The sequence below is a fragment of the Crinia signifera genome, chromosome 3 (genome assembly GCF_055691185.1).
Source record: "Crinia signifera chromosome 3, ASM5569118v1, whole genome shotgun sequence".
Lineage (NCBI taxonomy): Eukaryota > Metazoa > Chordata > Amphibia > Anura > Myobatrachidae > Crinia > Crinia signifera.
The window spans coordinates 306,645,493-306,671,241 of NC_139219.1; the positions used below are offsets into that span (position 1 = coordinate 306,645,493).

General features: G+C 46.5%; 1 protein-coding gene across 1 annotated transcript in view; it reads left to right on the plus strand.

Moving 5' to 3' along the window:
• The window catches only part of VSNL1 (visinin like 1), a 136,224-nt gene that overhangs the window by 106,195 nt on the left and 4,280 nt on the right, over window positions 1-25,749 (plus strand). The window contains exon 3 of the mRNA XM_083178576.1: window positions 22,256-22,471. Coding sequence (XP_083034702.1) covers window positions 22,256-22,471 — 216 coding nt within the window. The remainder of the gene's footprint in view (window positions 1-22,255; window positions 22,472-25,749) is intronic.

Genomic DNA, 25,749 nt, shown 5'->3' on the forward strand with positions numbered 1-25,749 from the left:
GTGACAAATCTTAGCTCAGAAAGGTCTGCACTCATCAGTAATCACCACGATGATTCAGGCCAGAAAGCCGGTAACAAACATCCACTACTACAAGATCTGGAGAAAGTACGTGGGTTGGTGTGAGGAGCAGAAGGTCCCTCCAGAAAAGTTTAACCTGAACAGGTTATTGTGCTTCCTACAAGCGGGATTGGATTTGGGTCTCCGTCTGGGCTCACTAAAGGTCCAGATTTCGGCCCTGTCCATATTCTTCCAAAGAAAATTGGCTGTCATCCCGGAAGTACAAACATTCCTTCAGGGAGTGCTTCACATCCAGCCTCCCTTTGTACCTCCTACACCTCCTTGGAGTTTGGACGTCGTCCTAAACTTCCTTCAATCCTCCTGGTTTGAACCTTTGGAGTCGATAGAAATGCGGTATATCACCTCGAAGGCGGTGGTCCTTTTGGCCCTTGCCTCGGCTAGGAGAGTGTCTGAATTGGGAGCTCTTTCCTGTAAGAGTCCCTATCTAATTTTTCACTCAGACAGAGCGGAGTTGAGAACAAACCCGCGATTTCTCCCTAAGGTGATTTCTTCCTTTCACCTTAATCAGCCAATTGTAGTCCCGTCTGCGTCTAGTTCACCGGATATTCCGGTATCGCTGGATGTGGTGCGTGTCTTGCGTGTGTATGTCCAAAGGACTTCAAGAATCAGGAAGACAGATTGTCTATTTATCCTGTATGACGCTCAAAAGAAGGGACACCCTGCATCTAAGCAATCCATTGCTAGATGGATTAGGACTACAATCCAACAAGCCTATGTGACGGCAGGCATGCCGACACCTCCTGTTTTAAAGGCTCATTCCACCAGATCGGTGGGCGCATCCTGGGCGGCTGCTCGGGGTGTGTCAGCTCTGCAGCTCTGTAGAGCTGCTACATGGTCGGGGCAACACACCTTTGTAAAATTTTACAAGTTTGATGCCTTGGCCAAAGAGGATACCCAGTTTGGGCAGGCAGTACTGCAGCAGTCTCCGCACGTACCCTCCTTTTCTGGAAGCTTTGGGACATCCCCAATGTCTTAAGACCATTCCCAGTATCCCATAAAGGACGTTAGTGAAAATAGGAATTTAATACCTACCGGTAATTCCTTTTCACGTAGTCCTTATGGGATACTGGGCGCCCGCCCTGTGCGGGGGTCTGGCTGCAGCTTATTCTGCTGTTTAAAGTTCAGAAGTTCACTTTATTGTCTTCTGGTTCTAAGGTCTAGTTCAGTGACCTTGTTAAAGAAAATCCACCCAGTTGGTGGTATTATAGTTGTTTATTATTTTGATGAATGCGGGTGTGCTGGCATGAATCTCACCACACATTTCACACTTATGTTTACATAGGTGACATATAAGTTATTCCTCTCATATGTACATTCTCCTTCGGGCACAGTTTTTCCATTAACTGGTTCCTGGGTGGGGAATCAGAGGGGAGGAGCCAGTACACCCAGATTCAAAGTTATAGATTTGCCTGTCTCCTGCGGATACCCTCTAATACCCAATGTCTTAAGACCATTCCCAGTATCCCATAAGGACTACGTGAAAAGGAATTACCGGTAGGTATTAAATTCCTATTTTTCCAGCTATTGGGGTGAGGTATTTCCTAGCATGTCCTGAACCAACAGTCCAACCCGCTCCTCATCACATCAGCGGCCCATTTTACTTTTAGAACTTGGAGCTTAATTCAGGCTCCCTCGCAGATCTGCAGAATTGGTAGTCAGTGATTTCCAGAGATCTGCTCATGTGCGTTCTCCCACTTAAACTGCGCACATTAGTGTTGTGCCCACAATGCAGGAAGGGACCCAGCAAGCAGAATGACCTCACCCTGTGCTGTGTGGCCCCCCACGTAGCCTGCCAGCACCAGTTGTAGCTTTGCAAAACTGCAACCCAGTCTGAATCAAGCACTTAGGGGGTTATTCTGGTTCACTCCTTCTGGCAAATTCCTTTTCAAATGGACAAAACCATGTGCACTGCAGGTGGGGCAGATGTAACATGTGCAGAGAGAGTTAGATTTGCGTGGGGTTTTACTTCAAAGTGAGATCTATATTGCAGTGTAAAAATAAAGCAGTCAGTATTTACTAACCCTAATACTGCACACTTTACATCTCCCCCCCCCCCTGCAGTGCACAAGGGCCCTTATTCTGATCGGTGCGGCCCGATCAGAATATGCGGCCGCAACCGTGCAGGCGAATCCCCGCCTTCCATACGGATCGCCACCTGCCGTCCGTATGCGGATATGTGGCGATCCGCATGAAATTGGACGGGGATACGCCTCCTCCATGGTGGGAGCAGCCCCTGCATTCGATGGTCGCCGAACATCGAATGCAGGGCCGCACGCTCCACCAGGTCCCGCAACACAAGACCACACGGACACTTGTCCGTGTGAAATCATGTATAGGGGCGGGCAGCTGACATCCGGCGATGTCAGATGCCCGCCCCGTACCCACGCGTCACGGCCTCATTACCATGCATACGCCCCGCGTTTGCATGGGAACGCCCATGAAACGGGGGGCGTATGCATAGGGTAATGAGGCTAAGTAGCCCCTCACGCCCCTCTACGCCCCCTGTGCGGCGTATAAAGAATCCGTGCGGCGAAATCGCCTGCACATGCGCAGAGTGACCTCTGCACATGCGCAGACGATCAACATCGGCGGTCCGTCCGCATGCGGTAATTTCCGCACCGATCAGAATAAGGGCCATGGTTTTGTCCATTTAAGAAGGAATTTGCCAGAAGGAGTGAACCAGAATAACCGTCTTGGTTCTGGCATTTGTAGGCTGCCATGCAAACACATTATTCCAGCAGCGCTTCTGCAATGTTATTCCAGCAATGGTGTTTTAGTTTAACACAAATCCTAGTGACTGGGATAATACATGCATGTGTTTAAGGTTACACAGCTTTCCTCACAGGAACGTAAAGTCTTTAATGGAATTTCATTAGAAGTTAATTGACCTAGAGTGTAAATATTAGTGGGGAGTGTTTTTTGAATGGGGTGATGCAATGTTTGCAGTCCTGGCGATAATTAGGATTCTGAAGGCGGTACTGAGCTGTAGACAGACTCTACTTTGTATCTGCTTGCTTTACTGACAGGCCTGAACCTGGCGATGCTGACCTCTGACCTCCTGCTGTGCAGGTAACCAGCGAATCAGATTACTGTTCTGCTAACATCACACAACAGTCACCTCCAGCTGCTGACTACCACGTTGTAATGTATGTCATACATATTAATGACTCATGAGCACATTCCCAGGTACTGGCCCAATGCATTATAGGTAATATGTGGCACCTTCAATTGGGGAAATTAATTAATGATTCTGTCATTTATACAGTGCATATAAGAGACCAGTAGACTCCTATTTGATATATTAAGTGTACCCATGTGTTTATCTTTGCTGCAGTCGTACAAAACTGCCCCTCGCGGTTCGTCACCTCAGGTATTGAGACTTTGGGCGAGATTCAGCAAGCTAAAAATGCCGTAAAAACCCAGTTTTCGGGGGTTTTACTGCATTTTCATATGCAGCAAAGCCCCATTGCTGAGGCTTCGCAGCGGGGGGGGGGGGGGTACGCCAGTTCCTATTTGGCGTAACCCCATGGAAGCCTATGGGCTTCCCTTCGTGTCCCCCGTCACCCCGCGCGCCCCCCGCCGATCTGCGTCGCACCCCCCTCACCTGTGTCCGGGCAGCCTCCTGCTGTGCTGCCCGGACCAGTGTTCTCCTCCTGCCTGCACCACTTCTGAGTGCAGGGAGGAGGAACCGGAGCCCTTACAGCCGTGTAAGGGTTCCGGCAGGGAGGGGGGGGACCCGGTGCACATCGCCGGGCATCGCTTTTGCGTTAATAATCGCATATTTTACTGCATATGCGATTATTAACTATGCGAATGCCGGCGATGGGCACCGGGGATTATTGGTGAATCTCGCCCATAGTGAGCATTGGGGGTGAAACTTAATAGAGATTTTTGGTAAGAAATCCCCAGTTTTTTTTTAAAGCGGCAATCATTTACAAACCAGTTTGATTTTGCAGTGTAAATGATTGCCGTTTTAAAAAAAAACCTGGAGATTTCTCACCAAATCTCTCACTTTCTGAATCTCTCACCCTATTAAATTTCCCCCTGGGTGTCTTATTTCACAAAACTGTGACACTTGTACTATGTGTGTGCGACAAGCGTCCAGTATTAAATGCATCAGCGCAGACTCTCGGTGCGTCCTAGTCACACAGTATTGTGCATAAGATGCAATTTCAGCAAAAAAAAATGTGCTCAGCACAAGCATGGGATTGCCCTCGTGCCTTATGCTGCATAGAGTGTTATGGCTAGAGTTATAAGGCCAATCTGTATGTATTATCTCATTGCATCAATATTCCCAGAAGCCTTTGCAGCTGATGTTGTAACCGATTATTTATATAGCGCACACATATTCTGTAGAGATTTGCAGAGAATGTTTCACCGTTCACATCAGTTCCTGCCCCATGTACAAGAACCAATTAGACTGCCAGTATATTTTTGGATTGTGGGAGGAAATTGTAGACCCCCGAAAGAAACGGGAAGAATATACAAACTCTGCACAATTAGAGACTTGGTCGGAATTGAACACAGGACATCAGTGCTGTGAGGTAATAATGCGAACCACTAAACCAACCATGCCGCCCATATCACACAGATTTTATTTATTACAGATATAGGGCAGGATGTTCTAATTCTTAATGATCGCATATGCTCTAACATATGCAATTATTAATGCAAGGGACAGCTCTTGCTCCGGTGCTGGACATCCAGGTCTGAGACCCGGGAGCCCATCTGCGCATGCACAGAGCGCCGGAGCCGGCCGCAGGGCATGCTGGGAGGGATCCGTGACGGAAAATGGAAATGCGGTAAAAACCCAATAACGGGTTTTTACCGCATTTCTGGGTTAGAGCATCCAACCCATAGCCTATTTCCATGTATCTCTGTATATAAAAATATATAAGTCTTTTGCTGTACAACAATTTGCTTTCTAAGGGCTGGCATTTTTGGCATCTGTTCTATTGAAGACCATCTGGACGGCATCCCTAGCAAAACTTTCCAGCGACTAGTGCCCAATACCTAATACCGGTTTCTAGTTCTGTCTGTTGCTATTTTTAAATATTTCCTGTCTGCTGATATTCTCATCTCCTTGATCAGCACCTGAAACAGTCGCTCAATATTAGTGTCAGCCGCATCAGCAGCCTCTTGCCTCTGCCGCTGATCCAGGCGTCTCACTTCCCTGATTGAATGCATAAATGTCCGTATTCATTTGCAGTTGTGAATTGGTATGAACTGGGTATAAAACACGTTACTTATGCTTTGTAATACCACCTTTATCTATTGGCGGAGCAGGATCAGGCAATGGGCCTAACTCATGTTAGTGAGCCATTGCATTGCTGATGGGGATTGTAACGGCACCTTAATGTATGCACACCGCGATCGCAGCTCAGTCTGCTGTGTGCGTGAACATCGACCATAGCGTACAACAGGATTTGGGCCCAATGAGAGAATTTGTATTGGTTGCTGTGTACATGGGGTCCAGTTTAAAGTTGTACACTAACCCGATGGTTTATGTGCATCTCCGATGTTTAATGATCTTCGGATTTGCACGATCTGTTTCCGTCATGTTGATCCCAGTGTTAGCATCGTGATTGACATGGGAAGGTAAAGGGGCTGCAATGGCCAGTGTTTCAGATGTTTTCTTGGCTTGCCGATGCTAGTAGCTGTGTCTTTGGATGTGGTTTCTCTGGTCCCGGCAGCTGACCGCCCTGATCATCTGATGAGTACTCAGATGTCCGATGTTCACACAGATGACCCGATGCTGCATCTTCAGTAGACACCTCTTGCAGCATGATCATGTAATTGCACAGCCGCCGCGTCCAAACGCATAACCCAGCCTAGGCTGGACTCCTTATTCCGCCTGTAAAGCTGAATTATTGCCGATGCCGTCACCCTGCCAGGTCCCCGCGTACACAAATCACTCAGCGTGCACCCGGATTTACTCTGGTACTTAGGGGCCGATTCAGGATCGCTGTTGCAATCTGAATTTGTCCCCAGCTCCGATGGACAAGGTTTGCGCAAGCGCATTTCTGCGCTGCAGCGAGTGGCTTAAGCCAGTTACAGGGAGGGAGGGCCGGAAGCGGACACCAGGACCAGAGGGATGCCCAGCGTTTTATGCCTGCTGGGGGCGGCTGACATCACATCATGTCAGTGCCCACCCCGTCTTCGGCGGACGCCGATGGAAAAATAAAAGTCTGTTCATACTGAGCTTTATTTCCGAAGGGGAAAGAAATCATTCGATGGTCAGAGCATGTTACCGAAGCGATGTAGGAGGCGCTGGGGTGGGGGTGGGGGGTGTTTGGCAGGGCGGCTGCCGGTGTTGAGCCGCTCACTAAACAGCGAATGACTGCAAGTGGTAGTGAATCAGGCCCTTCATTTCCAGCTACCGTAAATTTTGTGGTGTAGCCGACGGGAGTTCGCTGCACCTTTCCTGCCAACAGGAGATGAGAACGTAACACTTCCTCCCCGGTGCGGATTTAATCACTTTGCCGTATGTCAATGGGCCTGGCAAGATTTTGAAGGGAAGGAGCTGACCCACAAAAAAACATATTTTTTTTCTCCCATCTGTTCCTCGAACAGATTGAGGCCAGCAAATGCCATTGGTCTCAGTTCTAAGAATTACATAATTAGGCCTGTAAGGCAGTTACCCTACAAACACTATATATAGAATAGATCAGGTGCTAGGCAATGTCCGGCTCTCCAGCTGCTGTGGAACTACACATCCCAGGATTTCCTGCTACAGTTTTAGCATGCCCTAACAGGAAACCTGTGTCAGGGCATGCTGGGATGTGTAGTTCCACAACAGCCAGCATGCCGCATGTCGCCTGCCCCTGTAATAGTCTATTTTATATACTGTCGGGATAAACCTTTGTCAGTAGTTTTGAGACCACAGCAAGGAAATTTTCAGTCAGCCCGACCTGGCCGGGGACTTGAAGTAGCGCATTGATATTAATTATTTCCGCTAAACTAGCCCTGAGGTATCGATCGGTAAGACTTGTTAATGCGAGGTGACCACAGCAGAACGTTTCATTGCTCAGATCTAATTAACGAACAGCTGCAATTGAAAATCAATTAATTTACTGCTAGCTAAGGTCTCGTTTCCCACAGTCACGCTGGAGAACAAAATGTTTTCTGTGGAGTTACCAGGCTGGTCCGTGGAGGAAGATATTGAAAATTGTCCTCGGTGCTCCTGCGGAATGTTGGCCATTACCTGTGGGAGCGGGGAATCATGGTGCAATGAGCTGTAATTGCATTCTTCTACACTTAATAATTAGCTGTATCTACGGTGGAGGGAAAGCGGGAGCCAGGGCCTCGCTGTTCTCGCTAAGCAACGGCCATAGCTATTACGATAATTGGCTCCCATGCTAACATTAGCTAAACCTATGGTAACAGTTCATGTACTGTGTAAATGGAATTTAGGAGCCGATTCAGGGCCGAATTCGGTGGGGCGGCACTGACCTGTTCGTTTAGGCTGTGAGTCAGGTCAGGCCCCCGCACACCCAAAAGAATAGGTGCTTCTAATAAAGCAGGCAAGATAGTGGCAGGTATTCAATGCGGCCGGCGAGAGAGTTAAACAGCGAGGATTGCTGAAAACCAGCGATTCCCGCTGTTTAACCCCCTCGCCAGCCGCTCGCCCCATTCAACGTTCTTGGGAGATCCTCGCCGTCACAGGCTAATGCAGAAAACTCGCTGTATTTAGCCGCGAGTCTCGCTGCTTCTGGAGCCGCATATGTCAATTCCCCCTAGCTCAAAAAACGGAGCTCAGGGAAATTTGTCGTATGAGGGGGGGTGCGTTGAATACTGACAGGGTGAGTGGTGACAGCGAGCAGGAAGCCCTGCTCGCTGTCCCCACTCGCCCACAGCATTGAATACCTGCCATTGAGATAATGGCGGGAAGGTGCATTAGCTCCATGTAGCCCGGAGACATGCCTTTTTCTCACAGGTCCTCAAACTCGGTCCTCAGGACCCCACACAGGTCATGCTTGCGGTGTCAAAACACTCAAGATCCAACCACAAAAACTGACATGCCCTCAACTCGCGCCGACCCCTCTGTAATCCCTATAAGGCGCGTCGCTGGCGTGTGAATGGCACCTCATCTAATTTTCTATTTGTTGCTTCTTTTTTTTTGTGTGTTTAAAACAGACAAACACTTCAAAGAAAAGTTCCTTAAAGTTTGCATTATAAGAATAGAGAATAACACAAATGTTGTGCACCAGCGCAGCCGGAGTTATCAAATTGTTACTTTTTCTTCTAAATGATTTTTACGACATGCGGTTCAAAGAATCTGCCATCAAATGAGGCTCCCGCTACGCCAGCCGAGCCGTCTGCCATGCTACTACTTATTGTCATGCCGCTGTGAGATGAAAGGCGCAGGCACACTTAGAAGTGGGTCCTACATGTGATTTAACCCCCTCGCCATGCCAGCAGGACGCACTTATAGAACATGGGAAGTAACGAGGACAGTGGTGAGGATGCAGATATCCTCACATTAGTCCTCTCAGATGGGGATGGGGGAGCCGTTCTTTGCAGATTCTGGGCTAGATTCTCTAAGCTTCCAAAGTGATAAAATGAAGAGTGATAAACAGCCAGCCAATCAGCTCCTACCTGTCATGTCACAGACTGTGTTTGAAAAATGTCAGACAGGAGCTGATTGGCTGGCTGTTTATCACTCTCCATTTGATCACTTTTGAAGCTTAGAGAATCTGGCCCATAATATTTATGGAAAAAAGCCGAACAAGTGGGCGCACAACAGCGCATGTTATCAGTCGCTGGAAGTAGTACTCTACAATAAAGTGTTCTTATTATTAACATTTATTTACAGATGTTGGGGCAGAATATTCTGCAGCACTTCATGAAGGGGACCAAAGCCAGTCATATGTAATACAGATATTAGCAGACAAAGGTGTAAGGAACATGGCATTTACAATCTAACACAGGTATATGTCCAAACTAGGGCCCTCCAGCTGTTGTGAAACTACAAGTCCCATCATGCATTGCCACAGTTTTGCTATTAGGGAATGCTAAAACTATGGCAAGGCATGCTGGGATGAGTAGTTTTTCAACAGCTGGAGGGCCTCAGTTTGGACTTGCCTGGATGGCTTTAATAGCAAAAATCTATTTTTTTGTTTACATTTTTTCAAGGTGTTTTTTTTTATTTTAAACACAATGTTATGTTGTTACTCTTTGCGGCAGGTACCTTGTGGCACCCTATAAATGAATAACATGCAGCTCGGAACACAGATGGTCAAGCAAATTACTGGACCCACAGGAATCACAGAGTGACAAATGACGTGCCAGACACTGGGGGGTTAATTTACTAAGATGGGAGTTCTATTGAAGATGGGCTATTGCCCAGAACAACCAATCAGATTCTACTTATTTTTTTAGCACTTCTTTAAGATAATAGATAGAGGGACCAGAGGCACTAAGCTTCAAAAGTGATAAAATGGAGAGCGATTAACAGCCAGCCAATCAGCTCCTACCTGCCATGTCACACACTGTGTTTGAAAAATGTCAGGCAGGAGCTGATTGGTTGGTTGTTTATCACTCTCCATTTTATCACTTTTGAAGCTTTGTACATCTGGCCCAGTATTTGATTGGTTGCTATGGGCAACACCCCATCTTCAATAGAACTCCCATCTTAGTAAATTTACCCCTGGTATTGCAGATGGGGTCCTTAACCCTTTGAGTACCAAGGGAATTTTTTTTTTTTTTTCAAAATAGGTGTGAACATTGCCAAGCAAACCCTTTGTTATTATCCCTTTGAGGGCCAACGTTGCTGTGCGCGATCCTGAAAATATCCGTTAAAAAATGCCAGCACCGCTCACAGCGACTGTTCTTCATTTTGGGTTCAATATTTAACTAAACTTCAAGTAATTTACTTGTCTGTATTTGTATTTATTTATTCCGGAAGAACAGTCGCTGTGGGCGACGACGGCATTTGTAGCGGATATTTTGGGGATCGCGCACAGCAATGCTCGCACTTAAAGGGTTGAATGGAACTTGCTTGCAAGTCACTGAAGTTGTGTAAAAGCAACCGATCTACAAGCTTCACCCGGCTTACCAGGGTTTGTATATATAGTACAAGGTATATTGTACGTTTCCTCAATTACTGAAGCAACCTACACTCGTCCAAAGAGATCAATAACCACAGAACTACCATTTTTTATAATAACTATGATGTTATTTATATATAGCTTTTCTTCAATAGCGCTCAAGGGTGCTTTACTGGACCAAGATAAATGATCCATGCGCAGTTCATCCTGCACGCTAGGGTACCTGCTGAGGCAGCCATCTTGGCTGCAGTACATGGGCCACCACGAGTGATAAAAGCAATACACAGAAGACATAAAGGCATCAAAGTCCAGATCTTTGGTTTTTGTAAATGTGGCAAGAGACTCAGTCTTAAGATGCCCATACACTAGTACGATTCAGGATGATTTCAGCCGATCCCGATGGATCGGGCTGAGAAATCAGCCCAAATCGGATGTGTTTGATGTTCCCCTCGGTTTCGATGTGCTGTACCGTGTGCATGGGACCCGAGCTGGAAGACTGACCTGCTGCCTGTCTGAACTCTGTCTTGACCCCCCTCCCGGCGGTGTGGAATGGATGGCCATACACTGCTGCGATACAACGGAGTAGTGTGTGGCCACCTTTTTTACCTTCTTTGCCAAACTAATCAGCTCTTTTTGGATTTCAGTATCATCTGTATTGGGATATGCAGAGGCTGAATACACGCGGTACGCGCGCACCTGGGATATATTTACTGTTTAGAGAGTCTAGGGTCCAAATCTCACATAGGGCTGAGTATGCCCTCCAAGTGATGCAAACTGGGGTGCAGCAAGGCTCCGCCCCTTTCACTAAGGATCTGCTCGCTTAATGGGCAGTCCCGCCTCTGTAGGGAACAATGTTGGGAGGTATGGCACTGTGTCTCACAAACCCTTGAATACAGCTCTACCTACGTATGCACATACAATGGATGTATCTTTCTAGTGTGCCTTGGCCAGCAATGGTATCATTTTTTTTTTCAATGAGTTAACATTTAGTTTTTCTCTAAAATAGGGTGTTCTGTATAATAAAGCACAAATGATGACATATCACTAACCTTTGCCCATTGCATTATACCACCAACATCATAAAAGGTTATATGCAACCTATGCCCTAATAAATATCATGTGCCACTGCTTTCACTGCCTGCCACCTGCTGGTGAGAACTATTATTGTCTGGTTCAGGTAATTAGCATGAACACCAGTGAGCAGTAACGGCTCATCTCTGCTGCTGTTATTATCATCATTAGCACACACGCAGTACATGGAGCTGTGGTGTATCTGTAATGGTGCACAGTATTCAGTGCACACGGGCCACCCAGAGGTACCCACCCCACACACCCTGCACCCATGTATTAATCTTGCCTTTCTGTAGTACCTTCAGTGCTGCTCTAATCACCGGGAAATTGGCATGGCCGCCATGTACCAGTAAACAATGCATGCCCAGTACTAGAGTCTAATCACATGCACCACCTGTAAGAGGAATGAGCCCACTCCCCATGCCCGTTCCTCTTTTAAGCCACCCCTGACTTATACCCCTTTCAGATCACAAAAATAACCCAAGGCGATCCTGGGTTGTTGCCAGGTCACCCGGGTCACTCTGCAGTGTGAAACAGCCTTTGAAAAATCCCGGGTCCAGCCACCCGGCAATCCGACCCGTGTTAAAAGAAGGGTTAATCCCAGGTCGGACCCCGGTTGCTGTGAAATGTAAACTCTATATAGAGGATGCAGCATAGGCTCAAAGTGCTGCCTCTTCCTCCGATGACCTGGCGCCGCCCAGTCCCCTTTTTGACGTCAGCAACCCAGCTTATTGCCGGGTCACTGTGGGGTGCTCACCTCGCAAATACCGGGTCGCTCCCGGCATGGACCAGTGTCCAAATCAATATATATATATATGGACAACAGTTGTAAATTGGCGCACTTATTGAACCTTCAGTGATTGGTTCTGTAATAGCCTTTAGTTAATTCCAAAGTAAATCAAAGTAAAGTCCAAAATTTATAAACATTTATTAAAAAGTCTCTGGTACTTGTGTAGTATCACGGCTCCCACGATGGGCATCGTACAGGGAAAAATCGCATGCGATCGCATGAGATCGCATGAGATCTCATGCGATGCGATGTCATTTTCCACTGAAATTATGGACAGCGAGCCTGCGAGGGGCGGCGGTACGCGTCCTACAACCTTTTCATACCCCCACTATCCACATTGGCGTGGAGTTGAGAATAGAAAGTGTGGCGAGCGCAGCGAGCCACCGAGCCCGAAGCGTGGCGAGTGGACACGGATACCTGTGAAGCCCGGGAGGGGACACGGATACCTGTGAAGGTATCTGCGGCCCCTCGCGGGGCTCGCTGCGCTCGTCACGCTTCGGGCTCGGTGGCTCGCTGCGCTCGCCACACTTTCTATTCTGAGCTCCACGCCGACGTGGATAGTGGGGGTATGAAAAGGTCGTAGGACGCGTAACGCCACCCCTCGCGGGCTCGCTGCGCTCGCCATGCTTCGGGTTGGCGTTGATAGTGGGGGTGGTACAGTGTGAAAAATTACATTTGGGGTGCATTTTACATGATTTCAACTCATGTCCATAATTTCAGTGAAAAATTACATTGCATCGCATCAGATCGCATGCGATGCGAACGCATGCGTTGCGATCGCATGCGATGCGATCGCATGCGATTTTTATCAGAAATGCATAAAACACGGTAAAATCGCATTGCATCGCATGCCATCGCATGCCACTACATATGGCATGCGATGGCATGTGATGGGAGCCGTGATACTACACAAGTACCAAGTCTCTTATTCCACTTGGTATTGGTGGTTTTCCAGACCATAAAAAGAATTCAATAGTATATTTCAAATTAGCAAACAAATGTTACCAGCGCGTTTCGTCCTATCAAGGACTTCTAAAGGGGTTTGCAAATGATTTTGAAACTATTCCCACGACACTTTCAAATGGGGTGAGTCTCCAACTCGACGTTTTATAACAATGGGTCCTTTATAAGCACTGCTGCACAATCTTATTCTGGAAGTTTCTAAATCTACAAATAAGGAAAGACAGAAATTATCATTATAACATAGGGCGCCTAACACTATTGTGGGTGTATTGGGTAAAGGAAGCTCCGTTAGTAGGGAGCTAAGTGTTGTTGGCGACCACCTATTGATAGAGCAATTTCAGGAATTTTGTTGTTGTTTGTATATATATATATATATATATATATATATATATATATATATATATATATATATATATATTCTATTAAAAGCGGTATTGACATTCAGCGCATTTCTGAAAGCCTAATTGAAAATAATGGGGCATAATCATGAGCAAAACCATGCTGCACTCCAGGTGGGGCAGATGTAACATGCGCATAGAGTTTTAGATTTGGGTGGGGGCGTGCTCAAACTAAAACCTAAATTGCAGTGTAAAAATAACGCTGTCTAACATATCTGGGGTAAATACAAATGCAGCCAGTATTTACCCTGCACAGAAAAAATATAAGTGTATTTTCTCCCCCTACATGGCAATATGGTTTGTTCCAGACACAAAGTTACTTGTGCGAAAAGGTCAAAGAAACCTTCTTGTTCCTTGTATTATATACTCAGACTCATATCCTGGCCGCACACAGTAATAGCCAAATGCCAGCTGAGAAATCTGTAGAACGCACTGGAATGCTGAAGTACTGGCGACTGTGTGGTAACATGGCAGGGTGATACGTTGCAATGCCGCTGCATCATTCTTCTCACTCTATACAGAATTTTTCCCTGTTTTATTGTGACTGATGGCATGATATGACAGTAATACACTTTTTGATATTTGTCACAAATATGGTGCGCTGGATTATTTCTTGACATTCTGGAATAAATATATATGCTATGTAACTTTTATAATTAGTCACACAGAGAATGAACATGTTTGAGTGTGCATTATGTGCTCTATAAGCGGGACCTTTCGCACCACTACAAAAAATGGGTGGGGCCTTGGGTAGAGGGGCGGGGCCTTGGGTGGAGGGGCAGGGCCTCACGTTGAACCGAAGCACCACAACTCCCAATTTTGTCATTTTGGAAGACTGGCCAACGTTCACTGAGCAGCTGGTCAGCCCCCGGCTCCACTCCCCGCACTGAATAGAGGCCGTACAGATGCGCCACCTGTAGCCCCCCCTCTTTTTTAAGAGACCAGAAGTAATTGGACAATTGACCCAAAAGCTGTTTCATGGACAGGTCTGGGATATTCTTTGTTATTTTTCCATTCTTTATCCACTTAACTGACAAATTATTTACAAAATTAACTGAATTAAGATAAAGGGCCAGATGCACTAAGGTTCAAAAGTGATCAAGTGGAGAGTAATAAACAACCAACCAATCAGCTCCTGCCTGACTTTTTTCAGGTTGTGAAATGAAACTTAGGAGCTGATTGGCTGGCTGGTTATCACTCTATTTTATCACTTTTGAAGCTCAGTGCATCTGGCCCAAGTACATTTATTAAAAATATATCCAATATACTTTTATTTAAAACATTGCTGGTCGGAACACTGCGACCATCAATGATCGGAACTTCACACCCATCGCGACTTCCGTGTCTCTCAGCCGAACTCGCAGCATGGCAGGCACTAAGGGGGGGGGGGGGGGGACCTTGAATCAGAGGGACCGGAGGGGAGCTTTATCACAGGTTGTCTCTGATGCGACCATGGCAGGCAAGGGGTTAAAAAGGCAAAAGGTGCTATAGTCTGAACTAAATTATTATGAGTAGTAGTCTAGAAAAGCTGATTGGTTGTTATGGGTAAAGTCACCTGTCATTTTATGACTGTTTGCTCCGCCTCCCCTTGACTGTTAGCATCACTGACTGGGGCAGGGTTTGGTGTGAATAATATCATACTCTCTATATCATGCTGCATGAATGATTGGTGCTATATAAATAACTAATACTAACACTGGTGCTTTGTGCTCACGCACAATGCGCTCTTGTGTTCAGCAACTCACTTTGCCTGGAGATGGACAGTGTAAGCTTCAGGTTAATGTCACTCCAAGTACATATAAAGTACATATAACCCCTACACATGTTACAGGCAGTGTCTATGCAACTGTCAGTGGTTTTTCATAATAATAATAATTTCTATCTAATACAAAATCTGTCACAGATATTTCCTGGGTGTAACATTTTACCCCTTTTCACCCCCTTAGGAGTCAAATCTAAAAAAAAAAAAAACCCTGCTTAATGGGTGGCTGCAAATAACTGTCAGTTTCCAGGTCACCCAGAAGGTCCACAGGGAGAGATCATGAACGGTCAGAAATTCCAGAGCACAATGGTGATGCTTTGTAAATGGCAGGTGGACGTGTAACCACATAACTCCGATGGTGGGTAGTCGCGCCCATGGGAATGCCCAGCGTTTCATGGGCGTTCTCATGAAAATGCTGGACGTTCCCATGGTAATGTGGCCATGACACGGGTGCGGGAGTCAGGCAGCTGCCCGCCCAGTTCCTGCAGAGTGTGCACACAAATAAGTGACCTGTGAGGCGCGCTCGTTCCACATAATTCGATGGTCGGCGACCATCGAATGATGTGGGCATTACCACATCAACTGCGAATGGATGTTTATTTTACACATCCATTCGTAGGCTGTGCGAATGAACCCGCCTTACAAGGGGCGGGCGGGCGGACCGGCTTTGGGGGGATGGAGCCTGGGGCAACCTTGCAAATCAACCAGAATAAGGTCCTAAATGACCACTTTCCACCTGTGACCACGCATTTCGCACTCTCATTACTATTACCAAGAAACTCTCATGTCCTGATTTCTGAGCGACCATATCCCCGGGCGTATGGGGTGACTGTCTCCAGGAGCGCGCTCCCACGCCCAGTCTGGGTCGCTGATGAAAATGGGACACTCAGCAATTTGGTTGCTGTGTGATATATCGCTCGGAGACCAGTCGCTGCGTGTGTATGGAGACTTAGTATTCACGTCACAATTCTACAGTAATTACTGCCTTATACTCCCTAAATAGATACATTGTACCCTCAGCGGTTATCACCAGCAATAAACAATACTGGATTCCAGAAGATTAACCAGTGAAACGCTGAGGTCTTTCCACATTGTGAGATATGTACGGTGTATATTGGCTTCATTAAGTAACACAAGAGAGAATAATAATAATAATTATAGATATCAGATGTATCACAAGCTTCTTCCACTGGCTGAGCAGTCAGACCCAGGTTCACACACAAATGCAGATAATGGAGAAATGACTACATGCAGGCAGAGCGCACACTGCTTTGTTTTTACTGACACCAGTAATTGGCAATTACACTTTGCGATGGCATCTCTCTGTACTCAGCATGGGTATGCGCATAGGGGACAGGGGGGATGTGCTGGGGGTACAGTCACCATTCATGGAAGGCTGCTTCATACTGTTACTTTATAATTTGCCAATGTACAGTATATGGACAATTCAAGGCTCTTGATCTATTAGATATGCACTTCCATGTGATTGGACGATGTTCTGTCTGCCACATAAGGCCGGTTGGGGTCAGGACAAGAACTTTCCCAATTCAATTGTCACCAAGAGGGAGATCTGAGATCTCTTCTAGAGGACAAGGGGATACGTCATTGGGTCACCAGCAAGTTGTTAGACAGTCATTAGGTCGACATGCATTTAGGTTGACATGTGTCTAGGTCGACATGCAGAAAGGTCGACATGAGTCTAGGTCGCCACGGGTTATGTCGACAGGGTCATTAGGTCAACAGGGTCATTAGGTCAACATGGGTTAGGTTGTCAGTCAAAAGGTCGACATGGGGTTGTTCACTGTTTTTTGAGCTGACATGTGCCGACAGGCAGTATTTTATGCCCTACCATCCACTAAGGCGTGGCGGGAGAATAAAATAGTGTGTTGCGCGTGTCCATGTCGACTGTCTTGATATTCTGTTAAAAAACCTGTGAAAAACCCCATATTGGCTGTCGACCTAACCCATGTCGACCTAATGACCCTGTCGACCTTATGACCCTGTCGACCTAACCTATGTCGACCTAGACTCATGTCGACCTTCCTGCATGTCAACCTAGACTCATGTCGCCCTAATTGTGTTGACCTAATGACTGTCTAACAACTTGCTGGTGACCAACTGATCCACACCCGGGGACAAGTGGCAGCGTTGCCCAACTCAAGCATTCAGATTCTATGGGGTAAATTTACTAAGGTGGGAGTTCTATTGAAGATGAGATGTTGCCCATAGCAACCAATCAGGAGTAGCGGAGGAGTAGGGTGCGGTCAGGGATCGGGTCCCTCTGTGTCCGGCCGCTGGCTGTGTACTGTCTGCGGGGTTCTTGCTAACGTCTGTAGGAGTAATTCCGCTGCTTCCTCCACCTGTGTCAGTGCCAGGTAGGTGATTGCTGATGTCTTAGGGCAGCGTGGGTAACTCCCAGTGGATTGCTGGTTGGGCAAAAGCACGAGGAGACACTAAAGATGCCGCAGACAGAACCGTAAGTGGCGCAACATGGTTCATCTCCACGGCAATGGGAGACTTCTTCCGCCATCGGGAGACCTCTTCTTCTTCCGTCGTTATCAATATTATTTTCAAGTGCCCCAACCAGTCTGCAGCATACCCCCAGGGGTAGGAGTACCCCAAGTTGGGAACTGCTGCACCAAGTGTTGCTTGGAGACAGCAGCAGCTTTGTCTAGCGTTTGGTTGTGGAAAAAAGAACATGTATCACACATTTTAACTTCCCCTCAGTAAATGCTGATCCTTGTGTTCATATAAAGTGTTCTTGTCACCTATGTCTCATGGCGGCAGGCATTGTGTATCATTTCATGATAACGCAGTTCATCAGATCATTGAATGATAATGTATTGCTGTAAATCAGGCCCGATGGAACTTTGCCATCTCCTGGACCCTTGTTCCCTTCCTACTTTGTAGATTTCCATGCCTCCGCATCCTCTGACCTTATCTCAGCCCATTGTGGCATTTCCATAAATCCAGGCCTGATTATCATTCTTTGCAAAGGATTATAGTGGATTATACGTGTGTCTGTGTGAATGAGCCACTGTAATATATAATATTGGTATGAGGCAGTGATAAGGGAAGGAGAAGTGGCCCATGGCAACCAAGCAGCTGCTCTGTATAATTTTATATTATGCAAATTATAGATGTTACTTCAGTGCTGATTGGTTGCCATGGGTCACTTCTCCTCTGGCTCACTTCTCCTGCCTTATCGCTGCTTCATTCCTCCGCCCCATTATTAGTAATAGTGGTAGTTGCTTCTACTTACCGTATATAGCACAAGTATATTCCATTGCTGCTTTGCAATATGTAGCTTTGCAGCAGTAGATTTATGGAGCACCAGATAGGAAGATCATGTGACGCTGAAGTCTGCCGTGTCAGTCACATCTTTCCATCCAGCGGTCCTTCTGAAATGGGCGTCCACCTGCAACAAGTTCTGATTGGTGAGAGTGATGTCTGTCAGGGGAGTAAGCAAATACCGGGCGGCAGGCGGCTCTTGCAGGGTGGACCTCCAGAACGTTTAACCCTGGGAAGCTCTACTCAGAGTCAGGAAACTGTGCACGCGGCAGTTGTCCCAGTAACAACCTTGAAGGTCCCCGAGTAACCCGCTGATATACATCTACACTGTTTATCATGTTCTTGGTGCTTCACTCCATATGATCTGGTTGTCTATAGAGCAGTGAGAACAGTATCCGCCTGCTACATAGGAGGAGGGGTATGTTCAATTAAAGTCGGATCAATTCTGACATGAATTTGTCAGAATGGATCCAACAACACCTATTCAATTGCGCGACCAAATACCACTGTCGGCTTTGGCTCATACTTGCCTACTTTTAAACTATCCTCTCTGGGAGAAGCCCGGAGAGGGAGACTGACAGCATCACTTCTGGGGGCGGGGCCTGATTAAGACGTCATCAAGCCCCGCCCCAGCACTGAAACCACCCCCCCCTGATTTGCGGGACCTCAAGGAGGGGGCGGGGCTACGTGGCACAATTTGCATATTTGGCCCCACCCTCTCCTCACGAGAAGCCGTGAATCGTGGTAATTCAAGGAGGCGGCCGGGCAGATGCGGAGGGGGAGGGAGAATCAGGGAGGATTGCCCACCTTTCCAGGGGGCCAGGAGGGGGACACGATTTTCGGGATTCTCTCACCCAATCCGGGAGGGTAGGCAACCCTGATTTGGCTTCTGCTGCTCGTCCACCCGGCACTGGGACTGGGAGCAGCAGCGGAAGGACGGTGCTGGGTGCCGCCTGGACTAGATAAGCAGCAGCGAAAGCACGGTGCCTGGTGCCGCCTGGAACTGGTGAGCAGCAGTGGGAGGACAGCACCAGGTGAGCAGCAGTAACACCACCGCTGCTGCTCATCCGGGGCCGTCCTCCGTTCCTCATCTCCTCAATCTGACATTTTTTAAAGTTGGATTGAGATTGTTGGAAATGGTGCAAAACCTGTCGAATTTCGCCCCGTTTCCGACAAAAGCATGTGGATTGGCCGCTATTCCACCGATCCACGACGTTTTCCGACAAAAGGCAGTTTCTGACTCCAATTGAATAGACCCCTTAAGGTAGGGTGGAAGTAGTCACAAGACATGAATAAATACATTTTATGAAATGAACTACTGTGGACCGGTGTTTCAGCAGAACACGACCTATTCCTACACATTCTAATGCACAATGACTGTTTACTTAACAGCTAAATTTAACACATTGGAAAAAATAGACATGAAACCGTAAAGGCGGCTTATGCAAATGTTGGACACCCTGTCAGTCAGTACATAGTAACACCTCCATTGGCAGAACTCACAGCTTTCAAGCATTATGTGTAGCCAACTAAGAGTCATCTATTACTGCTCTAGGGATTATATTACTGTGCACTTCCTTACGGAACTGTCCTAGATCAGGAATAGCCCTTCTGTACGTGCGGCATGTTTGCGTTTTTCCGTCATATCCCAGACGGCTGTTCCAAACTGGCTCCTAAGCCACAACTGTAAATACTCCATGGTTTCAAGGTCTTTTTCACGTTACTTACGCAGGACCGGACGCACAGTACCACTTCTCTTGCTCCGTATGCTAAAACCATTGATGGATGGAAACCACACAGCTATTTACTTCCATATTTTATGTAATCAATATCCATTATCAGTCACACAGCACATGGGATAAGCTTATAATCTGCATGCATGGAGAAACGCACAGTACCACCTTATATGTATTTATGTTTGGTGTATAAAAGTGATTAGTATTCTTCTTATTGTATTTATAAACCTGTAGAAGCTACTGGACGTAAATTCATTGTGCTGATTCGCCGGGGTTGTGCGCTAATGCCGCCACAGCTGTTGTGTCAAATAATACCGCAGCCGTCAGGATTTGTATTAAGATGCTCAGGGTCGGCTTTGTGAGTCCCAGATGCTGTGTACAGTGATGCAGTGAAGGGGGCAGGTCAGACACTTATTAATTTCTGAGTAGTCCTATAATCGCACATGTGGCTTCTGGGAGTGAGACGCTATAGACATTGCAGCTGCGTATGGTATTTCTAGGCTGAGACATGGCCTAAAAGCGCCACTACCAATGTTCCCTCTAATTTTACGAAGGCTGTTTGCGGCAAAAGATTTTGGCTGTGCAACTTTGGAAGGAAAATAAAAATTTTGTGCGTCACCTATATATGACTGGAAAATGATGTTCAGCCTTTGTGTTAACTTTACTTCAAAATGATATTAAACATTTAAACATTCAAAACACAGCACACAATGTAGTTAATGGGTGAAACACACATTAATTGAGTCCACAACTGCAAAAAAGGGACCACTGCTGCTTTGTGCGCTCTGTTGTAATGTCTGTGCGCATGCTCCTTGAGTTGTGTGCGCGCGCACGTGCGCACAGCTTAGAGGGAACACTGGCCACTACCTGTAACTGCCCCCAAACAGTTCCTAACAGGCTGTCACTTTTCAAAATAATAATTTTAAAATGAATCCAAATGATTATTGCAGCCAATAATCGCTTAACGGCACAAAAATCACGTCTTGTTCTTCAGTCCCATCTTTGGGTGGCGTTACCCAGTAGCAGCTTATGGGCGTTACCCAATAGCAGCCATCACGTCACTCTGCGTATACACAGAAGGGCTCCCGGGTCCTAAGCCCAGAAGTCCAGTGATTGCAAAGGACAGCTTAATTATGCCAGTATGTACCCAATAAGTGGCGGGTTGTACCGCATTGCAGATGCAGTGTTTGGTACATATGTCCTTCTAAGGAACATCCATGATCAGTATATATTTAATGCTATTTTATGTGAATTGAATCTACAACTGATAAAATGCCGCTGATCTTAAATTCATCGTCAATGGCTTCCTTGTGGCAAATGGGGCTGTATTTGTTTCGGTTGTGGCTCACTTTGGTAATACAGTATACTGTAAAGCAGGCATGGCCAATCTATGGTCCTCCAGCTGTTATGAAACTACAAGTCCCATCAGGCTTTGTCACAGTTTTGCTATTAGGGAATGCTAGATCTATGGCAAGGCATGCTGGGATGTGTAGTTTCACAACAGCTGGAGGCCACAGTCTAACCATGCCTACAGTAAAAGGAAACCCTACCTTTAGTTTATATTGTCTTCATATAGATCTTGTTGCTATTCGACGCATCAACAAATACAATATGCTGCCTAGATATAAGGCTAACAACACATTTGTAGGCGATTAAAGGCAATGTTCCCCTTTAAATGTATATAGTATTTTCCCTTACTGTCTGAAAGTTATTTCCTTGGTTCTCCATTCCATTGTCCAGAAAAAATAATCAAAGAATATATCCACACCTATGTTAGCGGCTGCCATGCAATACGTTGCAGTGGTTCCCAAACTTTCCCGAATCACGGCACCCTAGAGTATCTGCATTTTGTCCACGGCACCACTAGGCCCAAAAGTTTCTTTTGGAGGAATTGAAAAAAAAAAATATTATAAATGTAACTAATTTAAATTGATGTTTTTGATCGACAGGACTGCGCTTCCGTGCAGCCCCAGAGCATTGACCATAAATAAGTTGGTCCTGGACAACCCACCAATGACACCCGTGCAAGTTGGGAACTGCTCTGTAATTACAGTTGAACTAGATGCTATGGAACCGTGTGCGGTTAATATCCATTTGTCTTTCTCTTTTTTTTCTAGTTTTTCCCATACGGAGACGCATCCAAATTCGCCCAACACGCTTTCAGAACCTTCGATAAAAACGGAGACGGGACCATCGACTTCAGAGAGTTTATATGTGCGCTGTCTATCACTTCAAGAGGAAGTTTTGAACAGAAACTAAATTGGGCTTTTAATATGTACGACCTAGACGGCGACGGTAAAATCACCCGAGTGGAGATGCTGGAGATTATCGAGGTTAGTGACCACCAAGCTCCCTGCTATACAGTAATGTAAATCACTGCCTGGTGCAGCACAGAGTGGGCGCCCTAGTGGCAGCTCTTGGTATAGAACCGTGGCTTAGACAGTACTGAGTTACGTGAATGCAGTCTGATATGTAATGAGATGGTTCTCGTCTGCTGCATTGGGTTTGCACAAAACAGAACGTAACGTTTTTATTTCAGTCTATTGAACAGTGAAAAATTCTGGTGAGTTGCCATTTTCCACATAACTTGATATTGCGGGGAGTTATATATCGCACCGTTGGGTTTTGTTTTATTTACATAATGGAAAAGGAATATATAAAAATGATCACGTGTCATTGTTTAGCCATACCATGCCCTCGGGCACACACAGATGCTAGGATCACGCCATAGGAAAAGCTCCTTATTTCTTCCTACCATGTATTGCAGAGAAATTATGTCTCTCTTGCCATCTCTTAGGGGGTTATTCAGGTTGGTTTGCAAAGCACATTTGGTTTGCTAACGGGTAAAAACCATGTGCACTGCAGGTGGGGCAAATGTAACGTACAGAGAGAGTTAGATTTGGGGGAGTTATTTTGTTTCTGTGCAGGGTTAATACTGGCTGCTTTATTTTTACACTGCAATATAGATATCAGTTTGAAGCACACACCCCACACAAATATAACTCTCTCTGCACATGTTACATCTGCCCCACCTGCATTGCACATGATTTTGGCCATTAGCAAACCAAATGTGCTTTGCAAACCAACCTGAATAACCCCCTTAGTTTTCTCTGTTTTCCGCATTCTCATTGCCTGGTATGGGGACTGCTGGGTGTTAGCAGGTACTGTGCAATATGTCAACACCAGAGAACAATACAATAATAGATCGAATCTGGGTAGTCAGAGAAGTTGGAGGGCCCCGCTCTCGCATGCTAACCATCTATGAGGAAATACTGAAGTGATTTGACGCATGAGGTTATACAATTAAGTTCTGCAGGTACAGATGGGTCCTCATTCACTGTGGTTTCAGACTCGCCAAACAGTCCCAGGTCTTGTCCAGCTCCACCGTGCTGAGCATGGACATCTAATTCGCATAAATAAAAAAGTGGACGCTACAAAACTACTTTGTTAGATGGCACTGATCAATTTGATGTGCGACAGCTGTGCCTCTGTGCTCAATGAGCCTGTGTTGGTGTAGGAAAAGCTGTGGGGCAACGTCCCTGGCCTTTTCTCACACCACGTACGGATGTGTCCGCATATATTTATCCTCCATGTGCCACATGTTACGAGAATCTATGGGTGACATTCTATGGGATGAGATTTTTTAGTTTTTCGCAAAAACGGCCTAAATCGCATGTTTTTCCATTTTCGCATATTTAATGAGCTGCGAAAATGTGAAAAAAGTGCGATTTTGGCCAACAAATTGGACATTCTGGAAATGCGATGGCTGTTTTTCGCAGCACATCGCATCCAGATGTTTTCACATTGAAAAGTATACAAATCGCATATTTAATGGTATGCGATTTGTATAAATGTGTCTAAAATTCGCCCAAAAATCAGACCAGGTTCTGATGGGCGAATTAGCCAGAACCCTGCACAGATCATTGAGATCTGTGCAGGGTTCTGGTGGAAAAAAAAGTGTTAAACAGTTTAAAAAAAAAAAAACTGCGCGGGGTCCCCCGCCAAAGCATAGCCAGCCCCGGGCTTATTGAGCCGGTGCTGGTGACATAAAATCCCTGACAAATAGGGGTCCCCTTGATTTAATGAAACCAGCACCAGGCTCAAGGTCCGGCGCTGGTTCCCAAAATACGGGGGACAAAATGACTAGGGGTCCCCCGCATTTCAAGAACCAGCACCAGACCCAACCAGCCAGCAGTGTAATGCCACAGCCGTGGGACACTTATTATATAAGGTCCCGTGGACAAAGCATTATCCCCCTGGCTGGTCAGCATGGGCAGGGGTCCTGGGGAAGTGGGGACCCCCCCAAAGAAGGAGTCCCCCCCCTCCAGGACTTACCAGCCCATGCTGAAAGTCCGGGGCTGTCCCCGATGCCCCTGGGCGGTGGGCATCGGGCTGATGAAAAGTGTAAAAAAAAGAATAAAAACTATTGTCTTATACTGTAGAACTATGAGTCCCAGCAAGCCTACCCTGCATGCTGGGACTTGGAGAACCACAAGTCCCAGCATGCGGGGCATTCAAGGGCCCGCTGGCACTTGTAGTTCCACAGTACAAGAAATAGTTAAATAAAACACACACTGACACCCAGAAAAATAAAGGTTTAATACATCCACAGCCCACACATACTGATACTTACCTACCTTGAGCCCGTGGGTCGGTCCCTGGATCCGGGGTCCTGGCTCCAGGGCTGAAGAGTCCGGTTCCTGGGCCTTGGTCCTGGTTCCGGGGCTGGTCCGGGGCTCCAGGGCTGAAGAGTCCGGTTCCGGGGCCTTGGTCCTGGTTCCGGGGCTGGTCCAGGGCTCCAGGGCTGAAGAGTCCGGGGTCCTGGATCCGTAGTAATCCTAAGGAGTACCTGAGGAAGGAAATCCTACTCACCTGGTCCCCGGCGACGACCCCGGCATCTTCAGCTCCAGACGCGCTGCTCCCGGCTGGTACCCGCTCACGGACTGGAGAGACGCAGAGATTTTCATCTTCTGCGCCTCTCCTCAAACTGATTCTATTGGCCGCCTAGCGGCCAATCAGGAGCCGAGAAAGTCGGCTCCTGACCTGAAAATCGCACATTTTCAGGACTAAAGAAATCGCATATATTCGCACTATTTGGGCCGTTTTTTGCATCTCATTAAATATGCGAAAAACGGCCCAATCTTGCGATTTTCAAAAGTGCGATTAGGTGCGGTAAAAAAACATGCAGATTTTACCGCAACACATAGAATGTCACCCTATGTGTGTGACTTTTTCCCATTAGGATGCATCTTATTTGCAATGCAAATAGGATGCACAAGCAGCTTCTGCTGATTAAAATGATATATGCCATGACAATATATTTTTCCACCCTATTTGTATCTGTATCTGAAATGCTATGTTAAAACTAATGTCGCCTTTCCCATGCAGATACAGGCGCAAGCATGGTGCCATTAAGAGGCTATTTAATGCGTAAGGAGGCTAGATGTTATGTGGACACATATGCGCATGTTTATAAAACACAACATGTAAAGAAAATACGCTACACTACACCTCTCACAGCGAATATTTCTGGGCATCCGGTCCCAGAAATCTCAGACAATACTACATTTCAACAAAATGTCCTGCAATGGAGTATTGGATCACAAAACAC